We start from the raw sequence: 17,069 nt of genomic DNA on the forward strand, positions 1-17,069 counted from the left end.
TGCTGCATTTGTATCAGCTCTGTAATATTTTATCGTTTTTTAGACCATCCTCTGTAAAACCTAGAGATGGCTGTGCAGGAAAATCCCAGTAGATCAGCAGTTTGTGAAATACTCAGACCAGCACACCTGTTAATACCAGGCAGGTTCAGAGTCTCTTAAATCACCTTTCTTCCCCATTCTGATGCTCAGTGGCTATAATGTGATTGGCTGATTAGATATTTGCATTAACGAGGAGCTCAACAGGTTCCCCTAATAAAGTGTGCAGTGAACGTATGTGAATGAAGTGGTGACTGAGACGAGTATATATTCATATACTGTTCTGGAGCCAGAATAATGAAGTGCAGTCGCAGTTATGTGCAGAGCAGTATAATGAGGCAGCCTGTTCGGTAGTTGGCACTCAAATACCAAGCCAAAAATAATTATATAGGACCTGCAAATTAAATAAAATTGCCCTAAATTACAGCCTCCTAAAAAAAAAAGAGGCAGACTGGAACATGTTGTGACCATATCTCTATTTTCCAAAAAGTACGCCTTGTTCTAATCTTACTCAAAAATTAAAGGCCTTGTTAAATTTGCAGTCATCTTCTGCAGTATTACTGTATGGATGGAGTTCCTACCAGCACTGCCGTTTAGAGCAGGGCGATATGACAAAAATATTCATCACGATATAGATTTGAAAATTTGCAATAACGATATAACTGACGATAATTGACACTAGACAAAATACTTTGCAACTCCACAATTTTATTAGTGCAAAAAAACCCATCAATGTATTTTCACTTAAACAAGCAGCTGTTTTTTGCATTAAATTTATATAAAAATGTAACACTACAAATGCAAATTCCTTCTTGCTGACAGTTTAACCAAAAGGCATTTCCAGTGGAAATTGGCCGACATATCCTCAGCATACCCAAGTATAATATCCACAAAACTTAAAAAGAGTTTATACACACAATACGGTAATATTATGTTGACGCACCGTACGTATCACTCCGCGAGGCTCCTGCCTACGATAGCCGTAATGCTCCGTCAATCCATCAAGCGGCGCGGGTTCGTAGCTAAGCAAAGTCGTACTAAAACATTTGACAGATTTTTGAGCGCCGTGTACGACATAAAATCATTTTGAGGTCAGTAAACACAACCAGAATTCATGCATAAGGCACACGGGACTATAAGGGGCACTGTCGATTTTCAGAAAAATCAAATGATTGATTTTAAGTGTGCCGTATTTTCCAAAAAACACGGTAATAACGACGGCCCGCTGGCATGCTCTACCAAAAATAGTGCTCTGTTGTGTATCTGATGGACGAAAGCTAAACCAGTTTCACACCACTGAAGTTGCAGCATTTTTACAAACCAATTCTGGTTCATCCGTTTCATTCAACGATCCGCTTTCGCCCTTGTCATTCTCCGTCGCCACCGTGCCTTTTTCGCCATGTGCGTATGAAAACAAAGACACTGCGCATGTGTGTTTTACCCATATTCTATCGCGATATTTCATGTTCTTATCGTTGCCCAACATTATACCAGTATTACCGTGAACGGTATGATACGGCCCAGTCTTAGCTGCCATCTCTGCAGCCAGCTCGCAGAAAACTTTTCTGAAGAGGAGGGGCATCACAACACGGCATGTTTGTTCTTCTATCAACACAATCCACATCTGTGGCAGTTTAGCCTCAGGAGTAAATGATAAATGTGGCTTTTGGCATACATATTTATTCCAACACACAAAAACCCTTAACGCAGCAGTTTGCCAGCTTTCTAAAATAGCAGTGTTGTTTTCCCTCAATGCTTGAGACATTTTATGTAGACTAACCAGCTGGTCTGGGAAGCTTACAGCTGGGACCAGTCTTAGTATTATTGATAAAAGAAAATATGTGAACTTGGGGTAAAAGAAAAGTGAATGAGGATTGGGAGATAGAGGACTTTAGCTAAAGCTACATTATTTATACACCTTTGAAACTGAGGGGAAAGCATGAAAAAAAGAAAAGGTGTGTAGTGTATGATGATCTTGATGCACTAGATACTAATCATTCAGTACTTGCTCATCAATAGTTACAAAAGCTCTGCAGTTAACTGAAGTCATGAGTCAGCTTTGACCTTCCTTAACTCATTATTCCAATGCCAAGTCAGCCCGAAAATCTAAAGCAGAGCTAACACACTGTTCATATCTAAGTGTAGGAAGGAGCAGGAATATAGTATTTGAGCACTAAGCAATTTGAAGTAAAAAGTCTGACAGCTTGATAAATATGCTTGTTTGTTTTGGTTCAGAAGACTGACAGCCCCCTAATGTCTGTTCACTAAATATGAACTTTATGGTGACAACAAGACTTGAATGTTCAGCTATCGAATCAACCAATCACGGCAATTCAGTGCATTTAGGCCTGCACTCTGGTCTTGAGCATCAGAATGGGGAAGAAAGGTGATTTAAGCAATTCTGGATATGGCTGGTCTGAGTATCTGAGAAACTGCTGATCTACTGAGACTTTCTCCACACCACCATCTCTTGGCTTTGAAGAAAAAGGTAGTGAAAAGAGAAAATGTCCTGTGAGCAACTGTTCTCTGGGTGAAAACGCCTTGTTGATGCCAGAGATCAGAGGAGAATAGCCAGGCTGCTTGGAGGTGATAGGAAGGCAACATTAACTCCAAAATCCACTTGATATAACCAAGATGTGCAGAAAAGCATCTCTGAAAACACAACATGTTAAAACTTGAAGCAAATGAGTCTCGGCAGCAAAAGACCACACCAGCTCACCAGAATTAGACAACAGACGGGTGGATTTGGTGTAAAGAGCATGAAAGCATGGATCTAACCTGCAGCCGTTCAGATTGGTGTTGGTTGTGCAATGTTTGCAGGGATTGTTTTGGTTTTGGTTTTTTTGCTACACTTTGGGTCCCTTAGTACCAAATGAGCATTGTTGGTGGTTTAGTCCATCCCACTATAACCACAGTGGACCAGTCTTCAGATGGATGCTTCAAACAGCATAACACAAAATATCACAAAGCTCAAATCATCTCAAACTGGTTTCCTGAACATGACAATGAGTTCACTGCACTCAAATTGCCTCCATAGTCATCAGATCCCAATCCAATAGAGCGCCTTTGGGATGTGGTGGAACAGGAGATTGATATCATGGATGTGCAGCTGACAAATCTGCAGCACGTCAATATGAACAGAAATCTCTCTGAGGTGTGCTTCTAGCACTTTTTTGAATCTGTGCCATAACGAATTTAAGGCAGGCCTGAAGGCAAAATTGTCCCCAACCCGGTACTACCAAAGTGTGCCTAAAAAGTTTGCTGGTGAGTGTATGATTACTGATAATAACTATTAAAGGGGTGATAACATTGAAAGGGATGCACAGAGCCAGTCCATCCAAGCACAGTTGTTAAGCTAAGTTAAGCAAACAGTCTGTTTGCTATAGCAAGAAATAGTTAGCAAATAGCAACAGCCAGAGACAAAGGCTATGTAAGTTACCATCTCCATGTGTTTATGTTTAAAGTGACTACATTGAAACTGTAAACTGCCCCAGGATAGCCCCACCCTCACCTGCATGTTTCATACGACAATGACAAAAGCAGTTTCTTTTAGGCATATCACCTACACCTAGTTAAAATACTTGTATATGGCACACAGTCAAAATGAGGCTCAAGCTAATATTTTGGTAATATTGTCAGGAACTGCTGCAATTATTATGCAAAGTTCATTCTAAATGGGGAAGAAAATAATTCTTCTTTAATATCTAATTAAATAATGGGGATTTACACAAGTAACTAGAAATATCTGCAGAGTAGGGCAAACACTCAAGAATACATAAAAGACATTCATAAAATAAACTCACCAAGTCTGTATCCTTCAGCTTTTGGAGTCATTTGTAATAAGCTAGTATTTGACTTCAGCTTATGTTCACATTTTCCAACTAATTATTAAACCCTCTCATCGTGTACTTATCCAACATGTATTCTATTTTTATTTAGGAAAAAAAAGAAAGAAAGAAAAAGCTTTTTTTGTAATTTAGTGCTAAAACAAGCCATCATAAATTGTGGTCTTGTTTGTGGGTTAACAAGACAGAAGCTGAGCGCTTGTGAACAAAATCATTAAAGAGCAAATTATTCCGTTTGAATTGATGGAGGAAGAGCCATTCTGTGGATGAAAGGATTTTAGATATTTCCCCAAAGCACCAAACCAAGGCCAGACGCAGATACATAAATACACACACACAGAAAAAAAGGCACAGAATGCGTGCATATGTCTAATATCAATACATGCACAAGTGCACATACACACACCTGGGTTCTCCCCGTCTGCTGCAGATGGACTATGTTTCACTTCAAGGTGACCTATCTACTGTACATGTATCGGGTCAGCGGGGGTGAGGCAGCTTAGCCAAGGAAGGAATGGAAGACAGAAAGGATACTGTCCGTGCACCTGGGTAAAGGCTGACAGGAAAGGCTTTAGGATAATGCTCCGTTGTCAAAGTTCCGGACGCTGGTTTCTCTCGCTCTCTTTTAAGTGTGTCTATGGTGCATTAAGAATCTGTCAGAGCAGCTTTAGTATTAATCAACGAGCCCACAGAAGAAACAATCGCACATAATCTCGCGCTCTAAACCCCGGTGACCTTCTCTTCAAATGCATAGATGAACTCCCCTTCAAACCACAGTCATTTAAAGACACACGCAGAGGCAAGCGCACACACACACGCACACACACTCTCACAGGCCCTGGCACCAGCGCTGGTAATTTGTTTCCTCCCCACTCTCACCCTCCCTTGCAGACTACCTGATTGGTTTCTCCCACGGCTGCACCCATGTCTCTCCACCTGGGAGTACATCGACTCAGCATGTCAACGTGACCTCAGAAGAGGACGCATTTTTAGACAGTGTGTATGTGCATGTGTGTGTGTGTGTGTGTGTGTGAAGAGAGACATTTTACCCCATCAATCCAGGGAGTAGAGACGAGGGGAGAGGGAGAAGAGAGGAAACAGGAGAAAAGGAGACAAAGTTCCATTCATCATCTCAGCAGCGTTGAGAGTGTATAAAAAGCAAGACGCATTCAGAGTCATCACTGAGCCAACGCTTCCATCGTGGTACTTCATTTATTAGGACAGTGCGCAGATCAATACGCCAGACATATACACCCTGTACTGTTGACAAGATAATCTCATCATTATGAATTTGGCTTGGGTCGTCAGTAACATGAGCAATCGCGACGCTTATCAGAGATGACAAGAGCAGAAAGAAAGGGAACCCTAAAATGGGGAGAGAAAGAAAGCACGGGAAAGCCAGGGAAGAGCGAGCGAGCGCGAGTTCTTCTTTTACTAAACAATGCTCAGAGCGATAGATAATGAAAAACAGTATTTCAGTACCAAACAGAGCAAAAATCAATAAGAAATGGAGCAAACCAGCAATTGATCTGTATGCTAAAGGCCCCAAAAAGATTTCTTTCTAAGACATAAACCCAGAGAGGGGGGCCAATTGAGTACATCTGTGTAGTACAATAGAAAAAGATGAGACCGGCCAAATATCCCATTTTCAATACACCATTAGCACTCTGCATCGCCGTCGCTACCCCGAAGAGCAGGCAGAGGCGACGTCTGACAACAAATCTTGTGTGCCCACCACTTAAAGGGCCTTTTGTTTAGACAATAACATCTGAGAGCGCCGACTCATTCGCCTCTGTTGCCACAAACACATAACAGCCACTGCAAAACACAGCGGCTGTCAATTCCCTTCAGACGCGCGCAGGGCTTTAGACATGGGAGTCAGATTTCAAACTGCGCTGCAGATAAGCTGGAACAGAAGAGACAGTGGGATCTCTGGATCGCTCTTATTAGAGCGTCAGACGTTCGCAGAGACATTCACAGCACGTGCACGCAAAAAACAGAGACTGGCAGAGTGAGGAAACGAAAAAACAAAAAAAAAGATGCTCCTCATATTGCAGCAAATTGTAATTTCCTGATTGGGAAGAGTGTAAGGAGAGAGTGTACTCTCCCAATCGGTAGTGATTGCGTAAAGGGAAAGAAGTTGTTCGGAAACAGACTGTTTTTGACACGCAGTTAGGTGAATTTAGAGGACATAAAACGGTACTCATTGTGTATCCCTCCAATCAATTAATCTCATTACTAATGTAGCTGTGGAAGTGCTGAACTGTAAAAGGCAAGGACATGGGGAGGGAGTGAGAGAGAAGGAGAGAGGCGAGCGGGATAAATCACTCCTCTAATACTAATGAGATAGAAGGTGAGAACAGATTCGCATAACTCATTCTTTCGGCTGCGTGTTGTTTCTGCAGCACATGCCTAGGGGGCACGGTGAAGGAAGATGTGGCAGAAATAAAAGCTCTCTCCGGTTGGACCGGCGCCAAGACACAGCGGAGCGAGCGAGTTCTACTTTGTTTGACTTTGAAAGTGTTTGATTTACAGCAAGGAGACCCAGCTGCTGGCAGCTCAAAGAATGCATTGCCACGCCGTGTGCAGCACGCAGCCGTCGGTGTGCTTGTGTATGTTAGCGCGCATTACTGTGTGGTCACTTTTATCTATACCCATCTATTGCTGCGGCTGCGACTCCCCGCTGCCTAAAACGTTAAGTCTAAAGACCCCAGGAGGGATCTAAGAGTCTTCAGGGGGCAGGCGGCCACTACAGGGAAGCCCATTCCAATCTGAGGGAACCAGCAAGACCGGTGCTTCAGAGCACAGCTGGTGGTAGCTCTGAGGGTATGTGTGTGCACGCACACAAACCCCCCACAAACACAGGTAGACACATGGTAGCTGAATGCTAGATTCCTCCACTGTGAAGGTTATGCTTTATGTTGTGTTCTCGTTTGTTTGGGAGCTCTGTTAATGCCTGGTTGGCTCCTTGTGCCTGACTTGTTTGAGCACAATGCCAGCAGCAACAACGTAACTAGGGACATGCACAAATGTTTATTTATCGCAATCATCCGTCTTCCTTTTTTTTCTCCTCCTCCTTTTATGAAATATGACACGTCGGAGGGTATTCTCTATAAAAAAGAACACCTTACAGTAGAATGGTTGTAAAGTGACAGCATCGACGGTGTAGGCGTGCACCTGCCAGTGTCAGCGTGGTCAGGAAAATAAGACACAACGGCAGCCAACATCAGCTCATGGTCTCAGCAGCCTTGTAATTACAGAACAGCAGAGTAATTAATAAGTCGCAAAGGACTCGCCAGCCCGCATATGAAAAGTAAACCAAGCTAATCAACGGCACTTGCTGCTCAATGGAATGACATGATAAGTTGAAGCTCTGGTGTCAGGGAATTAGGCAGAAGAGTGCTGCTCATCCACTCCACCTCTATTACACACAAACACGCATAGAGGCACACACAAACACACAATAACTAAGGAGTGGATGTCTACTGACAGGCCACAGTCTTATTATCATGCCCATGTCATCTCCAATAGGCTGCTTCCTACTGAACCAAGCAAATTGGTTTAATGTGTCCGGCCAATTTGGCTATCACAGAGCTCAACTTGTGTTTTCATATCCTGTTTCTTTCTCTACCCTCGCAAAAAAAAAAAAGAGAATACAATTCTTCCATTGCCTTGCACTGTCACCCTGGTGGGTCTGTTAAAAATAATGAAATTACGCAGCGCACAGGCACGGCAGCTCGCTAAAAGGACATCTAAATAACACCAAAACGTGGCACTCTATACATACAGCACGTTGTTTTTGTCTCTTCTATATCCGTTTCAGTTTGATCCACAGTTTGATTTGACTTGAGTTTAAGTTACAGAGAAGGAGTGCGAGTGTGTAGCGGTGAGCATATAGTCAGGGGCCAACATTTCAATTATTCTGCAGGGTTACTTGGATTTTTGAAAACTTGCAATAAATAAAACATTGACTTCTACAGCTGCAGTGAAATCTCAAGCAAATTCACCGGATACTCGTAGCATCTGTATTTGCAATGAACTGTTAATTGCACGAATGGAAGTTTTATGCCTGTGAGCCTGTGTGATGTTTTCTGTGTCTAAAGAAAACATTAACAGTGAGCGAGGAAGACAAAGACAACAGATGTGTGCGTTACTACCACACCGGACTTTTCTAAAGTCTTTCAGGTAACTTTTCTAAAAATCTAAAAGCGTCACAGCCCCACAAGCAGAGGGGAAAACGAAACGCACCCTAAGGACAGGAACGAAGCGAACGAACGCTCAAATTCTGCTTCTGTCAGAGAGTCTGCGTCTTCTGTTTCCATCTTGGCCGGCGTTCTTGCCCACCGTCTTCCGCCCATTTCCACAAATACGTAGCCAGAGACCATCGATGCTTATCGTGACATCTTCCGCTTTCCTCTGATTTGTTAAATGATTTATTAATGAAAGAGGATGCAAACATAGCTGCTGTTCTGTGCATTACAAGAGCTGCTACAGCAACGCTGTTGAAGTGCGCACCTTTGCGAGCACCACAGATGAAAATGCCAGTAATGGCAACTAATAAACAACAGCGTTTCTGTGTTTTGGCTTAAGAGAGATGTCCTAATTTACAGCACTTCCCTCAGGCAACGTTCTACTGGTATCTATCATATGAGCTTTGGGGAGATAAAGAAAAAAATAAAAGCGCTTATTAATAATTCAGATTTTTAGTGTGTAGCGTTATGTACAGTAGCAGCAGGTTTATTTGAGGAAATATATAGATATACCCTGAGGTAAGCTGATATTTTTTAAGGACTGGCAAGCTCAAATAAAATTAATCTTGCCCAGTGACTCAGAGCCTCAACTGGGGGACAAATGCACACAAATTCCAAAAAGTTTTTTTTTGTTGTTTTTTTTTTAACTGTCTCCCATTCCTGAAATGACTGCCTGCGCATCCAGTTGCTATGCTGTCGATCAAGGTTTCAGTGCGTACAGGTTTACCAAACTTGTTCCAACAGAAAGCTCTGGAGGAAAGTAGTTATCTAAAGATGAAGGGAGAGAAATGAAATAAAGAGTGCTTTTCTATTCACTGCCTCAGTGGCCACTGAGGTGTGGGAGCAATTTCAATACAATGCACAGCGGAGGCTTTGATAAGACTTTTCAGCGGAATCCTCAAAAACAGTCTTCACACGTGCATCTGTGTGTTTGGGTGCACGAGCGCGCGCGTTTCTTGGAGGAAGGGCGTTTCAACGTTCGGACAAATACAAGATTGTCACGCTCATAAAAGAGTAGGGGCTCTGTCACGGAGCCTGCCAGCTAAAGGCTTAAATCACACGCCTGGAATACACAATGACGTTAAACCTACACACATCCACACACACTCACACAATCTCCCTAAATTATGCAGAGTAAGACCATTCCTCGAAGCATCAATTTTCAACATCTGCTCCGGCTACATTGCTGGCAGGTATGTGCTCAGTCTAAACAGTGATTTTTTATTTTGTTTGTTTCTTCTTCTTAGTAAGTACGCTTTTCAAATGATCACAGTCACCACACTTGACGTTTGTTTTTATTCCAGGAATATTTAATTCACCGAATAGGATTTTGGATCTTTTTATTGTGTGTGAACTCAATCCCAAAATTCCATAAATTCAGATATTGTCACTCAAAGAAGTGCGGCTGCTCGCCTGGCAAATCCACAAGAAAAAGAAAATGCTATATTTCATGTGTATGAATGTCTGGCATTTCTCATTAGAGCAGCAGGGAGTCTTCTTTGCAAATGACAAGTGACAGTGTCAAGTCAGCAGAGACTGGAGCCCCGTTCCTCCCCGTCACCCCACACAAGGCAGAATGCCGCCACCTAAAGGCAGCTCTTATAGCCTTCCTCACACCCCCTTTTCATTTCTTTTTTTTTGCCTTTGTATTACTTGCACCTTATTAACGCGAACGGTCTCCCACTAAGACGAGAATCTGCTTAATTAGAGTTTTGTGGTGAATCTAATTAGAAACAAAACGAATCAATATGATAAAATATGGGCCGTTTGAACGCCATGACACAAGGTGTCTCTAACTGTTTGGTTACAGTGATGATGTCAGCTGTTCACAAAAGTAAAAGAAATGGAAAAAAGAGGAAGGTGCATACTAGGTGCACATGGCTGCCTAAAGCATGCTCGTGACAGATTGGACTTAAGTGTGAAGTGATGAAAAGTAATTCCTTCTTCCCGAACACTGAGACAATTTGCTGCAGACTGGTCTTAACCTTGATTCTACGCTAAGTAATTCCCTTCAACGCCTTAAGCAAAATTAGGCATCATTACTTATCATCCATCTTCTTATTCCAGGAATTCTCTCTACAAATGAATCTGGCACTGTGGTGACAATGATAAGGGCAGCAGAGCTCTGCTGATGTGTTCGTATTATTCCCTTCTCCCAGCTAGAAACCAACCCTAGCCTTTCTGCCAGCTCACTGCTATAAAACATCATTAGAGGCCGGAGTATGGAGAAAGACTGGAAGTTGAAGACAACTACAGCGGCTCTACTTGGAACAAGTTTGGTAAACCTGTATGTACAGATGAAGACAGCGGCACTGAGGTGCCCTTGTGAAAGTGATTGACCATGCGATATGCTCACCAAGTTTATCCATCTCCTTATTTATTTTTTTCCCATATAGCCTCTCCTTTGTGACAACTGTAGTGACAGATGGGCTGAGAGGCCTTGGGATCGATAGAAGGGGAATTCTGTCTTTGTTTCCTGACATTTTTCCCATAGCCACGCTAGCCGACTCAGGTTACTTACTGTCCACGCGCAGGGAGAAGCGAGGATGGAGTAGGGAGGAGGGAGGAATGAGATACGCTTCTGTGAAGCCTCTGAAGAAACTTAATGCCTCAGGCCATCTCCCTCTACACAGGTTTCTGTTGAATAATACAACAGAGCACCCTGAACGCCTGATGCGTCGAAGGGGACCGTCTGTAAACAAGACACCAAGGAATGTGTTGTTGCCTTTCCTGCTAGTTTCCCCTTTGACAGTCTGAATAAAGAGCGAAAAGGAAGCTCTCAAACTGTATGTGTGTGTGTGTGTCTGTGTGTGAGACAGCCTTGTGTTGTCCAATTCATCATCACTACATTAACAGAGAAACAGCCTGCAGAAAGGCCCAGCAATTATTCTCTCTCTCTGATTAGGAAGCCTTAACGATCTTTTTGCTGACCCTTGCCCTGTGCAGCTGGTTCATAATAGAAGCAGGGATGAGGCTGAGAGTGAGAACAACAGACAGTGGTCTTCCTCCCTGGTGGGAATATGTCACATCTGATCACCGTCACGATCAAGTCCTCATCCACTGAAAGCAGTGGGGAAGCAAAAAATGTAAAACAGAAAAAAGAAAAAAAGAAAAAAGCTAAAAATTAATAAAGTGCAACTGGCAAAAATGTCATGCCCTAACAGTGTCAAGCAGTATAAGACTATGATATAAAATTCAGTGCCAAATCATAGCATATGTTCTCTCAAGGTATATGTTCTCTCATAGCATTGTCAGATGAAAAACCAACAAGCACTTGGAGAGAGTGGGGAAGAAGATGGAGGTTCTTTTAGCAGGAAGAAACTTACAGAACCAGAATCAGGGTGGGCGGCCGCTTTGGCCAGAATAACGGGTAAATATCGTAATAAGGGTAAACTGTGCCACGACTGCCCATTATCCCCAGCATTACATACCAATGTCTTAAGCAGGCTCTAATCCTTGTCTGACACGACAGACTTTTAATGGGCTTAAGGCCAAAGACACAGAGAAGTTATCACATTAGAGGCTTATACACCCAGTACTCCGCTCAAAGACTTATGAAGTAGCTGTGAAAATAGGTACAATCTCCTAATCTCTAGGAATTAAAACCCACTAGAATAAACCTCATATAGCTATAGAATTTCATGTCTCACCAAAAGAAAAGGGAGAAAAGAAAAAAAGAAAAAGCATCAGTCATTACTTGGAGGAGCTTCACTATCACTAAGACATCTGTTGCTGTCACTCTGTATATGTTTAAATTTAGAAAATATTCAGGTAAAAATCATTTAAACAAAACTGATCTAGATGTAATTTTTTGGATTAAAGCAAGAACATTTCTTTGGAATTATGACAATGGTCCAAAATAGGATATATACCTGCTTATAACACACGCTAAGCTCTTGACTCCACAGCAATGAGATGACAGCGACCGAAAACTGATTTCAAAAGCCTGCCGTGACATATTCCAAGCACAACCGATTTGTGTTGATGTCACTGGCTCTGTTCTATGAGAGCACCAGAATGACTGTTTAATCCTTCTAATGCTCACCCCCCCACCCCCCCCTCCTTTCTTGTCTTTGTCTCAGTGCTTCTGGGCCTCTCTGCCTGTCCTTGTCCTTTTTTTTTTCTTTCATTTTATAAAACAAGGGGTGGGGGGCCGATACAGGAAGTGGGACCTTTGTGAGTCCTGTGACGTAAAAATGGTGGCACAACAGTGAAGGAGTGCAATTTCTCTTACCTGTATGATGGACATGCGGTTAGTAGGTGTGTCTGTGGTGCTGGTGACTGGGCCTGTGAAGCTGGTGTGGCATCCCACGTGGCCTTGGGGCACGCTGAGGTTATTGGCAGTGGGTTTGAGGTACATGACCTCTGACCTTGGTGAGCTGAGTGGCAGACGTGTCTGGTAGTCAAAGTACATGGGAGAGGTGGCCAAGGAAGGGCTGCTTACCACATTCATCACATTCATGGCATCCCGCTCCTCCACCTCGCTCTGCACCAGCATGATGTCGTTCTTGTTAATCTTCTTCTTCTTCCCTTTCCCCAGCTGCGGGTGCGAGTACTCTGCAATGCGACAATTGTAAGTGCGAATCTCCTTGTTTTCCCGCTTGCACTTGATAGCTATGGTCACCATGGCAGCCAAAAGCATGATAGATATGATGCTAAGAGTTACAATAAGAGGCAAAGACATGTCCCAGTTCTGATTGTCCTTCATGTGCGGCAGTCCATCAGGAGGTCGTCCATTGGAGGCCTTGATGATGAGCCTGGCGGCAGCGGTCAGAGTCGGCTTGCCGTGGTCCGATACTCGAATGATCAGCTCAACAATGGGGCTCACGTCGTCCCAGAATGGGTGAGCCGTTCGTACCTCGCCGGTCACTGGATCAATCTCAAAGAGATGTTCCTCATTGCCATCTGATATCTCATAGGTAAGCCGCCCACTTTCACCGTAGTCATTGTCTACCGCCCTCACTGTGGTGACAATGTAGCCAACGCCAACATTACGTGGCACGTGGATTTCAGCGGTATCATTCTGAAGAAGCGGCAAAACTATGACAGGGATGTTGTCATTGACATCCAGAACACTGATGCGCACTGTAGCATTGCTCTCCAAGTGCGGAGATCCTGCATCCTTAGCCAGAACCTTGAAGTCAAAATATTTTATTTGCTCATAGTTAAAAGATCGAACAGCATAGATGGCTCCATTAGCAGCATTTACATTAACATAGGTGTTGACATCACCCCCACTAACATTGGAGTTAATTATGCTGTAGTACACGGTGCCATTTTGCCCAAGGTCTGGGTCATGTGCCAGAACTGACCCCAGGTATTCCCCAGGTATATTGTTCTCAGGAATCTGAAGAAGGTAGACTGACTTGGTAAAGCGAGGGGTATTGTCATTCTCATCCAGGATCTTTACTGTGAAGGATTTTGTGGAGTTCAGAGGAGGTATGCCGTTGTCTTTGGCCACAATGGTGACATTGTACTCGTCCTGCATCTCCCTATCCAAGGGCCTGTCTGTCACCACTGTGTAAAAGTTGTCATAGTTCTCTTCGAGTTTAAAAGGTACATTACCTAGGACTCTGCATTGAAGCTGCCCATTCCTGCCTGAGTCCTTGTCTGTGACACGGACAAGAGCAATGACAGTGCCTGGAGGAGCTGCCTCACTGATGGCCCCCTGTCTCACAGACACAAAGCCTATAGATGGCCAGTTATCATTCCTGTCAAGCACTTTAACGGTCACTTTACAATGGCCTGGGATTGGATTGGGACCTAGATCCTTTGCCTGGACGTCAATCTCAATAACTGGGCTTTCTTCATAGTCAATTTCACCCTGAATCTTTATGACTCCTGTTCTTGAATCTATGGAGAAAAGCTCTCGGATTCTCTCTGGAGCATAGCCACTAAAGGAATAGACTACTTGTCCATTGTTCCCCTCATCAGGATCGGTGGCATTTAGATCAATCAAGACTTTTCCAGGAGGTGAATTTTCAGGAATTTCCACAACATACGAGGGCTGATCAAACACAGGGCTGTTATCATTGGAATCAATAACTTTAACATTTATCTGCATGGTGCCTGACCTAGGATATTCGCCCCCATCAGTGGCTGACAATATAAGGGTGTGATGGCTTCTTTCTTCCCGGTCCAGTGGTCGTTGAATAACTAATTCTGGGAATTTAGTCCCGTCACCACGGGATTTTACCTCCAAAGAAAAGAGATTGTAGTCATCGCGTGTTATTTGATAGGTTTTCAGGCCGTTTTCCCCTGCATCTGGGTCATGTGCGCTGGTCAGGGGAAAGCGTGTCCCTGGGACTGCATTTTCAGAAATGTCAATATCAATCTGATCCGAAGGAAACATAGGTGAGTTGTCATTGATGTCCTGAATATCTATCTTGATCATGCATATCTCCTTGTCGTTGGCAAACACTTCCATTGAGAGCTGGCACTTGGGGTTTCTCTTACACAATGTTTCCCTGTCGATGCGCTGTTTCGTATACAGCAATCCGCTTTGTGGGTCCACGTCGATGAGATGCGGGGCTGAGTTCTCCAGCACTCTGAAGTTGGCTTTCTTACCCTGTCCTCCCTGCCCAGTCTGTTCAATTCCAAGTCTGGCATCTTTGGCAATGTTCCCAATCACTGTACCCGGACCCTGCTCCTCTGGGACAGAGTAATTCAAGTTTTTCAATGTCAGGGCTTGAGCCCACAAGAGCAGGAAAAAGAAAATAGAAAGATACATCTCCACTCAGTTAAAAGCTGCTATGATCTGTGTTGAGATTAGCCCCTCCTTTTAACTGTTGATATTTTGCTCAAATGTGGTATTTCTGTTATCCAGGACAAAATAAAGAGTTCTGTTCATCATGCGAGGCCTTGACATTTGTCTTTGTGGATTGTTTTTGCTCTGTCGCTCTCTTCCTCTGCGAGCAATCAGTGGCGCTGAGCACCTAATTTATATTCAGCTGAGCATCCAGACTCATCTGAGCAATAATCGGGATCCAGTCTCCAAACAGAATAGTCACTGCAAAGTGTTCAAAACCACCTAAGAAGGAAAACAGAAACAAGATATAGATGTTATAATATACATGAATCAATTAGCCACTCAAATGAAAAGACACTGAGCCGCACTGGCCATTCTGCCAGTAAGAAATCAGATCCACCTCTGAGCCAAAAATGAAACAAAGCTCATGTGTAATTCATCTCCACATTTACGGAGGAAGCTTGTCAATTAGTTAACCTTGGGAAGACACTCCACGCAGCATAAAATATATGGGCAAATAATGATTCTCCTTGTAGCTTATTTACTCCATAAATACCACATCCTCAGTGCATGTTTTTTCAATCTATCTCTAATGTACAATGGACTACCTGACCCGAGCGCGATAATGGCCCATTCACACATTAGGAGAACTCAAACTGGAATAGGACAACTTCAATAATGTGGTATCACTGCAGGCGTACAACTGAACACGGCCTATTGTGGCGGCTATTTGAATAAGTGTGTATAAAATGAGCCTCTTACACGCATTAACAAATCCGCATAATCCGGATATTTAAAATGAGCCTTATAAAAATTCAGAAATGAGCTGCCAACATCTCAGCACAGCCGTGTAATTCTCTCCACTCGTGCTCTCTGCCTCTCTTTCTCCCTCTTTCTGTGAGAGAGATTCATCGCTCCTTGGAAGAAGACGAAGAAGCTGTTGCATCCGCATGCATGGGGATGGTTGCGAGATAAGGTTTGGAAACGAGCAACAGACAGCGGAAAAATAAGAGAAGAGATGTCAAATGATTACAAATATATAACTTACCAAAAGAAACTGCGCAAATAGTCCAAGGATAGAACTGTACAAAAAAAGAAAAAAAGATAATAACAACAAAAGGAGAAAGACAAAAATTAAAAACAGTCAGTTCCAGCAGGGTTTAGGGAGAGTTTCGTCTCCTTAGCCCACTTCGGTAGGTGCCACCCGTATCCTCCTTCTCCTCTTTGTGAAGAGGGAGAGAGGGGGGAAAGCCACAAGCCTCCAATGCACACGCAGGCTACAGTGCAGCGCAGTGGAAATAAAAAAAAAGTGCTCCAGAAAAGTATGACTGTAATGTCAATGAGCTGAAGTCCTCTCCGCTGTCTGATTAGGATGCAGCGGCTCGCCTTCTGCCTGCAGTGAGTCACCGTTCTTCAGGAAGGAAAACTGAGAAATACTCTACGAAGAAGAAGAAAGGAGGGGAAAAATCCAGATGTGTGGTAAGGTAGATCCAAAGTGAATATTTGAAAGGCAGTCAGTGTTTTTTCCGCCGTTCGAGACAGCACAGAGTTACTGATTCCCGTAGTGGCATTTTTGTCCTTGCCCGTCGTCCCCGTCAAAGTCCACGCACACACACATGCACACACACACACACACACATATATTTATATATATACACACAGATACACAGAGAGACAGCTGCTGAGGTGGTCAACAACAACGCCGCATTCCGGCACAAGTCTCCCCTATATCTGTCAGGAAATGTGTGATTTCCTTCAGCACGCACGCACAGTCGTTATTTACTACTTCGCACACGCAGCACAGCCCTAAGCCCACGGAGCGCTTCCTCTCACTGACTGAACTCCGGACACCGCATGGTGCATTAAACATTGTCGCTACTCCTCTGGCAGCCAATGAATTTGAAGAGGTGGGAAGAGAAGGAGGGGATTCAAAAGCCGCTGTGGGTACCGACTACAAATGATTGGTGGCTTGCAGTTCACCGGTGGCGGATGGGTTTTTTTTCAAACCGCACTTCATTGTTGTTTACAATAAAGGAAACGGTGCGTTGGGGAGGGGGGGCAGGCTCGCCGACATATGCACTGGGGCCAGGATGAAGTGGTTGGAAGTGTCCGTTAGAGCATCAAAAAATAACAAGACGACAGATTTGAATCCAGTGGAAGTAAATTTCTCTGGTACAGAGAGCAGAGACC

At 43.6% G+C, this 17,069-nt stretch overlaps 1 protein-coding gene across 2 annotated transcripts in view; it reads right to left on the reverse strand.

Annotated features, from left to right (window-relative positions):
- The window catches only part of pcdh17 (protocadherin 17), a 68,825-nt gene extending 52,107 nt beyond the window's left edge, over nt 1-16,718 (reverse strand). The window contains exons 1-2 of one of the 2 annotated variants that reach the window (XM_080885842.1): nt 15,928-16,718; nt 12,576-15,161 (exon numbers count right to left, since the gene is read on the reverse strand). In XM_080885842.1, the coding sequence (XP_080741968.1) occupies nt 12,576-14,861 (2,286 nt within the window). In that variant the 5' untranslated portion in view covers nt 14,862-15,161; nt 15,928-16,718. Of the gene's footprint in view, nt 1-12,365; nt 15,162-15,927 lie in introns of both variants that reach the window. The other variant, XM_080885841.1, reaches the window with a different exon arrangement.
- Nucleotides 16,719-17,069: the final 351 nt, after the last annotated feature.

Source organism: Rhamphochromis sp. 'chilingali' (assembly GCF_963969265.1).
Source record: "Rhamphochromis sp. 'chilingali' genome assembly, chromosome: 6".
Taxonomy (NCBI): Eukaryota; Metazoa; Chordata; class Actinopteri; order Cichliformes; family Cichlidae; genus Rhamphochromis; species Rhamphochromis sp. 'chilingali'.